General features: G+C 42.9%; 2 protein-coding genes across 3 annotated transcripts in view; both read left to right on the top strand.

Annotated features, from left to right (window-relative positions):
- Positions 1-15,000, top strand: part of fat4 (FAT atypical cadherin 4) — a 92,696-nt gene that overhangs the window by 29,605 nt on the left and 48,091 nt on the right. The window lies entirely within an intron of this gene.
- LOC143508957 (E3 SUMO-protein ligase ZBED1-like) lies at positions 1,244-4,487 on the top strand. Its single transcript, XM_076997537.1, has 2 exons — positions 1,244-3,173; positions 3,612-4,487. Exons 1-2 carry the CDS (start codon positions 2,040-2,042, stop codon positions 4,485-4,487), a joined length of 2,010 nt encoding a protein of 669 aa, XP_076853652.1. The 5' UTR covers positions 1,244-2,039.

Raw genomic sequence — 15,000 nt, 5'->3', positions numbered from 1 at the left:
TGGTGTTGGTGTTAGTACCAGTGTTTGTGTTGGTTCATGTGCTGGTGTTGGTGTTAGTACCAGTGTTTGTGTTGGTTCATGTGCTGGTGTTGGTGTTAGTACTATTGTTTGTGTGGGTTCATGTGTTGGTGTTGGTGTTAGTACTAGTGTTTGTGTTGGTTCATGTGCTGGTGTTGGTGTTAGTACTAGTGTTTGTGTTGGTTCATGTGTTGGTGTTGGTGTTAGTACTAGTGTTTGTGTTAGTTCATGTGTTGGTGTTGGTGTTTGTACTAGTGTTTGTGTTGGTTCATGTGCTGGTGTTGGTGTTAGTACCAGTGTTTGTGTTGGTTCATGTGCTGGTGTTGGTGATAGTACTAGTGTTTGTGTTGGTGCATGTGTTGATGGTGTTAGTACTAGTGTTTTTGTTGGTTCATGTGCTGGTGTTGGTGTTAGTACCAGTATTTGTGTTGGTTCATGTGCTGGTGTTGGTGTTAGTACTAGTGTTTGTGTTGGTGCATGTGTTGATGGTGTTAGTACTAGTGTTTGTGTTGGTTCATGTGCTGGTGTTGGTGTTAGTACCAGTGTTTGTGTTGGTTCATGTGCTGGTGTTGGTGATAGTACTAGTGTTTGTGTTGGTTCATGTGCTGGTGTTGGTGATAGTACTAGTGTTTGTGTTGGTTCATGTGTTGGTGTTGGTGTTAGTACTAGTGTTTGTGTTGGTTCATGTGCTGGTGTTGGTGTTAGTACTAGTGTTTGTGTTGGTGCATGTGTTGATGGTGTTAGTACTAGTGTTTGTGTTGGTTCATGTGCTGGTGTTGGTGTTAGTACTAGTGTTTGTGTTGGTTCATGTGCTGGTGTTGGTGTTAGTACTAGTGTTTGTGTTGGTTCATGTGCTGGTGTTGGTGTTAGTACTAGTGTTTGTGTTGGTGCATGTGTTGATGGTGTTAGTACTAGTGTTTGTGTTGGTTCATGTGCTGGTGTTGGTGTTAGTACCAGTGTTTGTGTTGGTTCATGTGCTGGTGTTGGTGTTAGTACTAGTGTTTGTGTTGGTGCATGTGTTGATGGTGTTAGTACTAGTGTTTGTGTTGGTTCATGTGCTGGTGTTGGTGTTAGTACCAGTGTTTGTGTTGGTTCATGTGCTGGTGTTGGTGATAGTACTAGTGTTTGTGTTGGTTCATGTGCTGGTGTTGGTGATAGGGCTGTGACGATAATTTTATTACCGCAATACCGCGGTTATGGGACGTCTACCGCGGTGATGAGCTCATTACTGTCATTACCGCATTTTTTAATTGTTGTAAAATCTGATTGAGTTTTGAGCCATAGTGAAATGCTCAATAAAAGCACAGCCATAACGAATTCAGTATTAATATGCCACTTTTAAGTCCTATACTATCCATTTCACTCCACAAACAAATAACTATGATGTGTAAAATTTGTTCACCGCGCAATGATTTTTGAACGATCTCACGCAGCACCCTGGATCCGAGTCTCTCCAGCACAGCAGAGAGAGTAGTTTATCCAGTGCTTAGTTTTGCGTACGATTTCATACGAATGAGACCGGGTTGGTGATTCTATTTAGGAATTCTATTTAGGTCTTGTTATATCAGTGGAAATGTTCCGATTAATTTAAACTGTCTTACTTTTAGCTGAATAATGTTATAGCCGTTATTTTGCCAAGCAGCTAAAGATTAAACTGAGCACTTAGCAACAAACGAACTGCACTGCACGTGCCACGGAGAAATTTACAATAAATAAAAAATAAATAAATACATTTTTAATTGAACGTTGGTGTATTTGGTTGTTGTCGCCATTTTAATAAAAACATATTGAGTGTTGATAGTCTCCCGCTTGATTTAACGCATTGCCTTTTCTATTACAAGTTACATGGCTGCACATTAACTGTGATCTGTAATATAAACTCTGTAAATATTTAGTTATCATCCATCACGTGTTCAAGAACGCGCTCGACAGAAAGGAAAAGTCCATAAACAAATGGACCGAGGGGGGGTTCTTTTGGATTTTTCTGATTATTAATAATTATTTTACGGTTTGAATACTTGATGCTTGCTACAAATAACAGTCACACTCAAATATTTTCCACACTCACACACACCAGAAATAAAACGAATTTTATTTTAATTGCACATGTCGAAAATGCTCCTCTTATGGTAATGTCCATACGGATGACAATTAAGCCGACATTATTCAATTCAGCAATGGCCACGAATCTTGTTTCAAAGGCAAATACTTCGTCACCAATTTGGGCCCATTTTGGATTTGAGTCAGATGACAATGGACAGCCAGCAAATGTAGAGGAGGCAATATGCCGCATTTGCAGAAAAAAAATCGCAGTCTCAAGAGGAAATACCAGTAATTTAAGAGCACATCTTAAAATTAATCACCCTTTGGCGTTTGCCCAACTTGGGAGCAGCACATCTGCGTCAGGAGCAGGTCCAGGTCAGCAGCAACTGGCCATCTCTGAAGCTTTTGCAAGAGGAGCGAAATACCAACGTGACAGTAAACAGTGGCGAACGCTAACTGACAGTGTGACCCGCTATTTAGTTGAGGAAATGGTTCCCTTTCGTACCGTTGAGAAGTCAGCTTTCAAGGCAATGCTACAGGCCTTTGATAAGCAATATGTACTTCCCGATCGAAAGTACTTCTCGCAGAAAGCAGTTCCTGCATTATACCAGACAGTGAAGGAGGGTATAATACGGGACCTGAAAGAAGTTTATCATTTCTCGATGACAACGGATATATGGTCAAGTGTGAACATGATGCCATACATGAGCCTGACCATACACTACCTCAATGCAAACTGGGAACTACAATCAAAATGCCTGGAGACCTTATTCATTCCAGAAAGTCACACGGGTGACAACCTGGCAGAAGCGCTCAGATCTTCCCTCCAAGAGTGGTCTCTGGATGAAGGGAAATTGGCATGCATTACAACAGACAATGGGGCCAACATTGTGGCTGCCGTACGTAAACTTGGCTGGCAATGGCTAAATTGTTTTGGCCATAATCTGCATTTAGCTGTAACCAACGCACTGAAGTCAGAGAAAGACCGCACAGCCCGCGCTATTGGTTTGTGCAGAACTTTGGTGACAACGTTCTCACAAAGCTGGCAAAAGAAGAGAAAGCTTATCAAAGAACAAGCAGAGCTCAACTTGCCCCAGCATTGCCTAGTCGTGGTAAGTTGTCCGCATATATTACACAATAAACAGTTACGAAAGCCTTCAGGGTAGCGGGACACACAAAGAAAAAGTAAAATAATTCACGGATGTCCAACAATTATCCCAAGGAAACGAAAAATAAAAGCACTTAACGATTTTTTTTATTAACTCCCGTAAAAGCTTGTTGAAGTTGAATTTGTGCGTGCCGAGCAGTACTTTAATCCAGCCAAATTAAGTGAAACTAGATCATTATATTTTTAGAATACACACACACATTATATATATATATATATATATATATATATATATATATATATATATATATATATATATATATATATATATATATATATATAGTGTTTGTCGCTTAAGTTAATAACTGGGTAATAAGTTTAGAACTGGCTGATCACTGATCGTAATTTATTTTAAGTGAATCCTGTTTTAATGTATTCACAGGATTGTTCGACTAGGTGGGGTTCTACGCAGAAGATGGTTGAACGTGTTCTTGAGCAGTGCCCAGCTATTAAAAGGGTGCTGGATGATCGGCGTAGTCAGCATTTGATTCCGACGTGGCAGGATGTCGAAGTCCTAGAATCCGTTAATGCGGCGCTGAAAAAAGTTGCAGATTTTACTGATGCGCTGTCTTCAGAGACGATGGTTACAGCGTCCTCCTTGAAACCGGTACTACAGTTACTTCGAGAGGATCTTTTGCTTCCAACTGAAGAAGACACAGAGTTGGCGCGCAACCTGAAAAAAAAAATGACCGGAGTCTTGGAAGAAAAATACAGTGCACCTGCAACACAGGTACTGTTGGCAAAGGCCTCATTTGTTGACCCAAGACACAAGGACAGCAACTCCGATGACATAAAAGACAAGCTGCTGGAGGAGATGCTGGCAGTTCCCGAAGAGGGCCGCGATGACAGAGTTGTCATGCAAATCTCGATGACTGAGGATGGAGAAGGGGCAAGCAGACTAGCTCCTCCTTCTAAAAAAAAGAAAAGTCTTGCAGATCTGCTTGGAAAAAGACAGGAACAGACACGCCCATTGATTCCCAAGAGAATTCGTGCAGACACGGAACTTGCGAGGTATTTACAGGAGGAAACCCTTGATGCGCACTCGGACCCACTTGCTTGGTGGAGGGACAATCAAGCTCGATTCCCTCTTCTGTCGAATGTCGCCAGAAAATATATGACAGTATGCGCTACGAGCACACCCTCCGAGCGTGTATTTAGTGCGACTGGCAACATAGTCACTCCATTTAGATCCTCCCTTAAACCCGACAAAGTAAACATGTTGGTTTGCCTGGCAAAAAACATTAAGATGGATAAATAAGCCAGAACGTGCGGATTTACGTTAGTTGCGCAGTAGCTGTACAAGGAAGAATTATACAGACAGCATATGTTCCCTTTTTATGCTGTATTTATGTTTTTTTTTTTTACGTTTATGTAGGCTATGATGCATTGTTTGATACATCAGGGCTAATACAGTTTCTGGTTTGAAGAATAAAACTTTGTACATTAATTAATCATAGTACCATTACTTTTTGGGGGTGAGTGTGGGGGGCGGGGCAGGGGGCGGGGCTGGGTCTCACGGTTAACCGCAATACCGCGGTGATGCGTTAGTTTCTTACCGCGGTAATAAAAAATCCATACCGTCACAGCCCTAGTTGGTGATAGTACTAGTGTTTGTGTTGGTTCATGTGCTGGTGTTGGTGTTAGTACTAGTGTTTGTGTTGGTGCATGTGTTGATGGTGTTAGTACTAGTGTTTGTGTTGGTTCATGTGCTGGTGTTGGTGTTAGTACTAGTGTTTGTGTTGGTTCATGTGCTGGTGTTGGTGTTAGTACCAGTGTTTGTGTTGGTTCATGTGTTGGTGTTGGTGTTAGTACCAGTGTTTGTGTTGGTTCACGTGTTGGTGTTGGTGTTAGTACTAGTGTTTGTTTTGGTTCATGTGGTGGTGTTGGTGTTAGTACTAGCGTTTGTGTTGGTTCACGTGTTGGTGATAGTACTAGTGTTTGTGACTAGTGCACTCTCATTCACTCTCTAAGAGTGATAGTAATGTTGGCTCTTTTGTGCCTATGGCTCACACAGTCGACTCTAGTGCTGGAGTGTGCAAGTGTGTGTGTGTGCGTGTGTGTGTGTGTGTGTGTGTGTGTGTGTGTGTGTGTGTGTGTGTGTGTGTGTGTGTGTGTGTGTGTGTGTGTGTTTGTATGTGTGTGTGTGTGTGTGTGTGTGTTGATAACTTCAGCTGTTATTGTGCAGTTCTACTTTTCATCAGCCTCAAGGTTCTTCAAACCTGAAATCTTGAAGCAGCGTCATTGGTTACATCCACAAAACACCTGCTGGACACTCCATGGTCACTCCATCCCCACCCTGGACACGTGCAGATCTCTATTATGCAGGAGCAGTGTGTGTGTGTGTGTGTGTGTGTGTATATATGTGTGTGTATATATATATGTGTGTGTGTGTGTGTGTGTGTGTGTGTGTGTGTGTGTGTGTGTGTGTGTGTGTGTGTGTGTGTGTGTGTGTGTGTGTGTGTATGTGCAGTGCGTTAATGGTGCTGGAGGTGGGAGTGGAGACAAAGACATGAAAATATGAGTGTGGAGTCACCAAACTGTCATGTTGTGATCGTCAGCTCTATGAGACGCACCCACCTGAAGCCCTGCAAAAGATACATGTTTTTTTCTCAGAGAGAGAGAGAGAGAGAGAGAGAGAGAGAGAGAGAGAGAGAGAGAGAGAGAGAGAGGAGATGAGAGAGAAAGAGAGAGAGAAAGAGGGAGAGGGAGAGGAGTGTGAAGGGGGAGTGAGAGACAGTGTGTGTGTGTGTGTGTGTGTGTGTGTGTGTGTGTGTGTGTGTGTGTGTGTGTGTGTGTGTGTGTGTGTGTGTGTGTGCGTGCGTGCGTGCGTGCGTGTGTGTGTGTATGTGTGTGTATAAGAAATCTAACTGCATTGTTTTTCTGCCTCTGGGTACTGGGTGTTTGTGTGGTGAGGTGGGATATTTCTGCACAGTGTATGAATCCCAGAATACCGTAGTGAGACGTGTGTATGTGTGTTTCAGGAAAGACAGGAGCAATGAGGGATAGAGGTAAAGATATGGAGAGGAAGGGAAAGATGGAGAAATAGGGAGAGAGAGGGAAATGGAGAGAGAGAGAGATGGGAGGATAGAATAAGAAAGAGAAAGACAGTGAAAGAGGGAGAGAGTGAAAATTGAGAGAGAGAAAGAGAGGAGGGTGAGAGGTAGAGAGGGAAAGAGGGAGATGATGTTTAAGGAGAAGACAAAGTTCTAGATTCATGATTATAGGTCTTAGACATGGTATCCCACAATGCACCGTGCTCTCTGCATTTTCAGCATTTCAGAACTTCTTAAGAAAACTTGGCAAATATGGAAAAGAAAGACATGGAAAGAGAAAAGACAAAAGAAAAAAACAAAGCCAGAGACAGACAAAGAACGAGACAGGGAAGAGTATTTAACAGAAAACAGAATCACTCTTCTTGACTGCTAATCTTAGAAGCCAAAAGCAACTCTGTGTGTGTGTGTGTGTGTGTGTGTGTGTGTGTGTGTGTGTGTGTGTGTGTGTGTGTGTGTGTGTGTGTGTGTGTGTGTATGTTTATGTATGCATGTGGTGTGTGTTCCAAGTGTGTGTTTAGTGTCTATGCAGTGTGTGCATTGTGTGTTCAGTGTATGTTCAGTATGTCTTCAGTGTTTATGTAGTGTGTGCAATATGTATACAGGGTTCAATATCTGTGTTCAGTGTGATGCAGTGTTTATGCTGTGCGTGTTCAGTGTGTGTGATGTGTGTGTTCAGTGTGTGGTCACTTATTAGTAATCATGAGACTGAAAGATAAGAAAGGGATAGTCAGAGCTGGGAAGAGAGAGAGAGAGGTGGTGGAGAGGCAAAGAGAGGGAGAGAGAAAGAAAGGTAAAGAGACAGAGAGAGAAACAGAAAGGGGGGGGGGAGAGGGGGGGGAGAGTGAGAGAGAGAGAGATATGGGGGAAGAGAGGCCTCAGAACACTAATGGTTTCAACAGCTGTTAATAAATTAATTGCTGTGGCCTCTGAGTTACTTTTGGCCCAGTAAATCCCTACAGTGTGTGTGTGTGTGTGTGTGTGTGTGTGTGTGTGTGTGTGTGTGTGTGTGTGTGTGTGTTTCTGGAAGGAGATCCATACATTTCTTTCTATGTGTTTGAAGCAAGGCTTTCTTTTTCAAAACTTTTTCTGCACTCATGGTGCAGTCTTGGAGGTGCAGAAACACACGACAGACATGATGAAACACGCCATACACATGACAGACATGATGAAACACGCCATACACACGACAGACATGATGAAACACGCCATACACACGACAGACATGATGAAACACACCATACACACGACAGACATGATGTAACACACCATACACACGACAGACATGATGAAACACGTCATACACACGACAGACATGATGAAACACGCCATACACACGACAGACATGATGAAACATGCCATACACACGACAGACATGATGAAACACGCCATACACACGACAGACATGATGTAACACGCCATACACACGACAGACATGATGAAACACGTCATACACACGACAGACATGATGAAACACGCCATACACACGACAGACATGATGAAACACGTCTTACACACGACAGACATGATGAAACGCCATACACACGACAGACATGATGAAACACGTCATACACACGGCAGACATGATGAAACACATCATACACACGACAGACATGATGAAACACGTCATACACACGGCAGACATGATGAAACACGCCATACACACGACAGACATGATGAAACACATCATACACACGACAGACATGTTGAAACACGTCATACACACGACAGACATGATGAAACACGCCATACACACGACAGACATGATGAAACACATCATACACACGACAGACATGTTGAAACACGTCATACACACGACAGACATGATGAAACACGTCATACACACGGCAGACATGATGAAACACGCCATACACACGACAGACATGATGAAACACATCATACACACGGCAGACATGATGAAACACCTCATACACACGACACATGATGAAACACGCCATACACACGACAGACATGATGAAACACGCCATACACATGACAGACATGATGAAACACGTCATACACACGACAGACATGATGAAACACATCATACACACGACAGACATGATGTAACACACCATACACACGACAGACATGATGAAACACGTCATACACACGACAGACATGATGAAACACGCCATACACACGACAGACATGATGAAACATGCCATACACACGACAGACATGATGAAACACGCCATACACACGACAGACATGATGTAACACGCCATACACACGACAGACATGATGAAACACGTCATACACACGACAGACATGATGAAACACGCCATACACACGACAGACATGATGAAACACGTCTTACACACGACAGACATGATGAAACGCCATACACACGACAGACATGATGAAACACGTCATACACACGGCAGACATGATGAAACACATCATACACACGACAGACATGATGAAACACGTCATACACACGGCAGACATGATGAAACACGCCATACACACGACAGACATGATGAAACACATCATACACACGACAGACATGTTGAAACACGTCATACACACGACAGACATGATGAAACACGCCATACACACGACAGACATGATGAAACACATCATACACACGACAGACATGTTGAAACACGTCATACACACGACAGACATGATGAAACACGTCATACACACGGCAGACATGATGAAACACGCCATACACACGACAGACATGATGAAACACATCATACACACGGCAGACATGATGAAACACCTCATACACACGACACATGATGAAACACGCCATACACACGACAGACATGATGAAACACGTCATACACATGACAGACATGATGAAACACGTCATACACACGACAGACATGATGAAACACATCATACACACGACAGACATGATGAAACACATCATACACACGACAGACATGATGAAACACGTCATACACACGACACATGATGAAACACGCCATACACACGACAGACATGATGAAACACATCATACACACGACAGACATGATGAAACACGTCATACACACGACAGATATGATGAAACACGCCATACACACTGCAGACATGATGAAACACATCATACACACAAGAGACATGATGAAACACGTCATACACACGACAGACATGATGAAACACATCATACACACGACAGACGTGATGAAACACGTTATGCACATGAACGTACGGAGTGATAGTTTCCCATTTTCTCCCAGTTTAGTTGTTATATCAGTTCATACCCACCAGTTCATCCTTCAACCATCATAGGAGACCCGAGACCAGAGAGATATTGGAATGCAGTGCCTGTTGGGAAATGTAGGTGATGTTGGTTAATGTTGGTAATGTTGGTTAATGTTGGTAATGTTGGTGATGTTGGTTAATGTTGGTAATGTTGGTTAATGTTGGTGATGTTGGTTAATGTTGGTAATGTTGGTAATGTTGGTGATGTTGGTTAATGTTGGTAATGTTGGTAATGTTGGTGATGTTGGTTAATGTTGGTAATGTTGGTAATGTTGGTGATGTTGGTAATGTTGGTGATGTTGGTTAATGTTGGTAATGTTGGTAATGTTGGTGATGTTGGTAATGTTGGTGATGTTGGTTAATGTTGGTAATGTTGGTGATGTTGGTTAATGTTGGTAATGTTGGTTAATGTTGGTGATGTTGGTGATGTTGGCAATGTTGGTAATGTTGGTTAATGTTGGTAATATTGGTAATGTTGGTTCATGTTGGTAATGTTGGCAGTGTTGGTTAATGTTGATGATGTTGGTACAACCAGCAAGCAATGTGCTTCTGAACTTCTAGCAGGTGGATACATACATGGAGAAATGGTGAGATAAAGCAGTGAGAGGTGAGAAACAGGAGATCTTGTGGTCCATAAATCAGCAGGGGCAGCACCTGCAGGATCATGGGCTGTGTGGAGAGCAGCGTGATGGTGTAAACGATCCAGGACTGATGTCAGGATGGAGGGCTGAGACCAGGAGTCCCCTTCCGCTCTCTGGAGATGCTGATCTCCTCTATAGCAGCACGTCTTCCCTTATTGTGTGTGTGTGTGTGTGTGTGTGTGTGTGTGTGTGTGTGTGTGTGTGTGTGTGTGTGTGTGTGTGTGTGTGTGAGAGAGTGTGTGTGTGTGAGTCAGTGTGCTATAGCCTAGCTGTCTCTGTTGTTTCGTGACTTAATTCAATCCTGCAGTCATTCATTCCAGTGTCTCCGCCCTCTAATTATGAGCAAGGCAACGAGTCTCCTCCCCCCATTAAGAAGTTCACCACATCCTCATGGCCAATAACACAGTGTGTTTATTGAACAAACACACAAACAAACATAATGGAAGTATTTATTTAAATCCCACAAGAAAAGTGTGTGTGTGTGTGTGTGTGTGTGTGTGTGTGGTAGTAAAAGGTTTTGGAGTGCTCCACTCTCATAACGGTAGTTTAAACCATACACAGTGTGACATTTTCAGCTCTACTGCCTTTCAACAAATCCCATTCAGATCCACAGCTTTCAAAGATCACAGCATGTCTTCCATGGCTGTCCAGGTTCACTCTTTATTATTTGTCTACATGGTTTTAAAAGCACAATCTCTGCAAAAGACAGCCACTATGAAACAGACACCATGAACATAGTCATACCAAACAAAGTGAGACAGAAACCCCCACTGAAATAGACACTTTGAAAAGGACAGATTGAGACATACTGAAACACAGACACACAAGCACAGACACACTGAAACACAGACATACTGACACAGACATACTGAAGTACAGACATAATGAAACACAGTCTTCCTTAAACACAGACACACAAGCACAGACACACTGAAACACAGACATACTGACACAGACATACTGAAGTACAGACATAATGAAACACAGTCTTCCTTAAACACAGACACACAAGCACAGACACACTGAAACACAGACATACTGACACAGACATACTGAAGTACAGACATAATGAAACACAGTCTTCCTTAAACACAGACACACTGAAACACAGACATACTGACACAGACATACTGAAGTACAGACATAATGAAACACAGTCATACTGAAACACAGACACATAAGCACAGACACACTGAAACACAGACATACTGACACAGAGATACCGAAACACAGAGTTTCCTAGTTAAACACAGACACACTGTAACCAGGGTTGCCAAATTTTCAAGATTGAATGGAGTGAGATTTGAACCTGGAGGAGGTGGCGAGTGTAAATTGTTGACGAGGGGGGGGGGGGGGGGGGGGGGGTGGGATGTGTTACCGGGGTGGTGTAATGGACACAAATTAAGTATTATATCGCGATCGATCGATCTCCAGTGGTTGGCGCCAGAGCGAACTAGTCACTCATTGAATCATATATGTGGATCAGAGGTAAATAAACTAGATTTTTTTTTCCGGCGTGAGAAATTGGAAGTGTGGCGTGAGAGCGTGTGAAGACAGTCAAATGCGTGTGTCTCACGCTCAATACGTGAGAGTTAGTAACCCTGGTAACAGAGACATGCTGAAACACAGAAACACTTAAACATCAACATACTGACATACAGACACACTGATGCACATACAAGCCTCCGTAAGACCGTAAGTTATATAAGCACCATCAAACTGAAGCTCAAACAGTCAAAAATGAGAAGAAAACCTTACATATATTTTAAAGTTACAACAAGAAGGTTATATCTGTACGGGCATAGTGACTCTCTCTCTCTCTTTCTCTCTCACTCTCTCTCTCTCTCTCTTTCCCTCAGTTTGTGTGTGTGTGTGTGTGAGAGAGAGAGAGAAAGAGAGAGATGAAAGGAGGGTCATAGCACTGATTTAAGTGATGACTGGTTCTGTCTCTCAGTGGTTTAAGTGACTCCTTTGTGTGTGTGTGTGTGTGTGTGTGTGTGTGTGTGTGTGTGTGTGTGTGTGTGTGTGAGAGAGAGTGTGCGTGTGTGTGGGTTGGGGGGGGGGGGGGGAATATGGTGAAGTGGGCACAGTAGATCCTCCCTTGAGTAAATGTAGTGAAATCCTCCTCCTGTGCTGAATGATAGCACACACACTTGGAGAATCCCCCCCCCCCCCCCAGTGAGGAACCCCCCCAGTGAGAACACCCCCCCAGATCTCTCGGTTCAGTAAACTTTATTGGCATAACCAAATTCATTTACAGCATTGCCAAAAACAATGTTAAAGCAACAAAAATGAACATGAAATACATGTATGTGTGTGTGTGTGTGTGTGTGTGTGTGTGTGTGTGTGTGTGTGTGTGTGTGTGTGTGTGTGGTGTGTGTGTGTGTGTGTGTGTGTGTGTGTGTGTGTGCGTGCGTGTGTGTGTGTGTGTGTGTGTTCTCTTGTGTTATGGCAGGCAGAGTGCTGCTTTCTCTCTTATTTTCCCAGTAGGATGTTCAGTCTGGCAGTGTTAGACATGTTGAGTTGGATCAGCTCAAGTTGCAGAGTATTTGGTGAGATGCTTCACATTCAGTGAGAAAGTGCAGCTCTGTCTCTACAGTGTCGTGGTGTCTGCTCTGGGCAGCTATAATTTCTTATATTGGACTGTCTGGATGGCCAGGCTGTGTTCACCTAGTCTGGACTTTGTCAGCGTGGTTCTGTGTTTAATATCAGTTTCTTTGAGCAGGTAGTCTGCTACAGTATATCAGCATTTCAGGGTCACAGAGCACTGCATTTTGCTTTCTGCTTGTGTTTCTGTGTGATGTGGGTGGGTGATGTAGTTTTGCTTTGTTTTTGAAGTTCTATAGTTTGGTTTAGTGTGATTGTATTTTGTTCTGGTTGTGAAGTGGAACCATCCTAGAGGGGACCATCCGTGTTAGGGGACCGTCTGTTTGAGGAGCTCATCTGTGTGAGGACACTGTGTTAGGGGACTGAATGTGAGGACACTGTGTTAGGGGACTGAATGTGAGGACACTCTTTTCTCTGCTCAGCTCCTGAGGGACTCACTGTTTTGCTTTGTAGTGGTAGAAATGGGTTTCACGGTTTGGTAAACATATACAATATTCTGAGTTCAGAGTAATTGTGGAAAAGGGCATATTTAATCTCTACAGGCATCATTTCTCTGTTCCCTTTTAATTGATGAATTCACTTATTTTACAAAATTCAGTGTGCATAATCTTAGCTTAGTGCTTGTTCCACTGGTTGAAGCTGTGATTTGAGTGATTTGAGTGTGGCCCCCAGACCTTACTGCCAAAAAGCAGAATTGGGTCCATAAGCAATTAAAATCATTTGCGCTGACCTTGAATTGGTGTTGGAGCAGGAAATGACATGTTGAATTGGTCAGAATGCTCTGCGTGCTTTCTTAGTTCACTGACGGTGGGACTGAAGTTTCCACTTGAACTATATTCAAACCTAAATAATTAAAGTCTCTACAGGTCTCAGATGTGTTTCTCTGACGTCTGGTTTTGCAGTAGATCCTTCTCTGCAGCAGACAGCAGGGCCAGTGTATCTGCATGGAGCTGTCTATAAAGACATCCACTACATCAGGGGTGCCCACAAGTTTTCAGCTTGCGAGCTACTTATAAGATGACCAAGTCAGAAAGATGTACCGGGGGGTGGGGGTTGTGAGGTGGCGAACGAAGTTTGTTGAGCGGGGGGGGGTCAGATTGGCTACCATGAATGTCAATCAAAATACAACCGTCAGTGCAGATGGACGATTCATCCACTACTTTTTAATGTCATGCGATCTACGCACATTCCTTCGCGATTGACCGACACTTCCTTCGCGATCGACGTAATGGGCACCCCTGCACTACATCCACTGTGAATGTACATGTAGAAAATGGTGGAGTTAAACAGCTGCTGTGTCTCACTCTAAACTCACTTAACTGAGAGTGTCTCACTCTAAACTCACTTAACTGAGCGTGTCTCACTCTAAACTCGCTTAACTGAGCGTGTCTGACTAAACTCACTTAACTGAGTGTGTCTCATTCTAAACTCACTTAACTGAGTGTGTCTGACTCGAAACTCACTTAACTGAGCGTGTCTCACTCTAAACTCACTTAACTGAGTGTGTCTGACTAAACTCACTTAACTGAGTGTGTCTCATTCTAAACTCACTTAACTGAGTGTGTCTCACTCTAAACTCACTTAAATAAGTGTGTCTCACTCCACACACTCCTGAGAGAAGAACAAAGCCTTTTGTTGCTGATCTTCATACCGCACCTATTTATGTACCTGGATTAATAATGTCATATGCTTTACCCCCTATGCCAGATTCAAATACTTTGAAATTACAAATGTGTAATTTAAGATGATTGCGGATTTTCATTATTATTCCAGTATTCCAGAGTTCCCTAAACAATTTTTATTATTGCTTCACTTTGCCTGTACTGTGCAGTCTTAGTGTTTGTGTTTCAGAGTGTTTGCCTTCACGGTGTTTGTTGTTTCTAAGCATATGTTTGAACAAATATGTGCCTCACGGCACCTAAAGCTGAAAAATTTTCAAGGGGGTTACAAATTTCCTAAAATTACAATAAAATCCTGAGTTGTGATAGAGTTGCGGGTCAACACCATCGTCTCAGTTGTTTGGTGTGAGGTGGTCTGGATAGTTTTTGATCTGTTTTTCTCTCACACTTTGTCTTTGTGATCACAGTTCCTTCAGCACATTTTTTGTTCGTAACCAACAGTGCAAAGTCCGCGTGTTGTAATGTTTGCCATAAACAGATGCCTGTCGTCTGCTGCAGACTAAACAGTGTTGTCAGGGCTTCTGTGGTCATCAGTGGAGCCTTGTTGTTTAAAGAAATGTAAATGTTGTATCAGG

The sequence above is a fragment of the Brachyhypopomus gauderio genome, chromosome 2, assembly GCF_052324685.1.
Source record: "Brachyhypopomus gauderio isolate BG-103 chromosome 2, BGAUD_0.2, whole genome shotgun sequence".
In the NCBI taxonomy this organism is placed as follows: domain Eukaryota; kingdom Metazoa; phylum Chordata; class Actinopteri; order Gymnotiformes; family Hypopomidae; genus Brachyhypopomus; species Brachyhypopomus gauderio.
The sequence above is the reverse complement of the archived record's forward strand: the minus strand, read 5'-3'. Positions and strand labels throughout refer to the sequence as shown.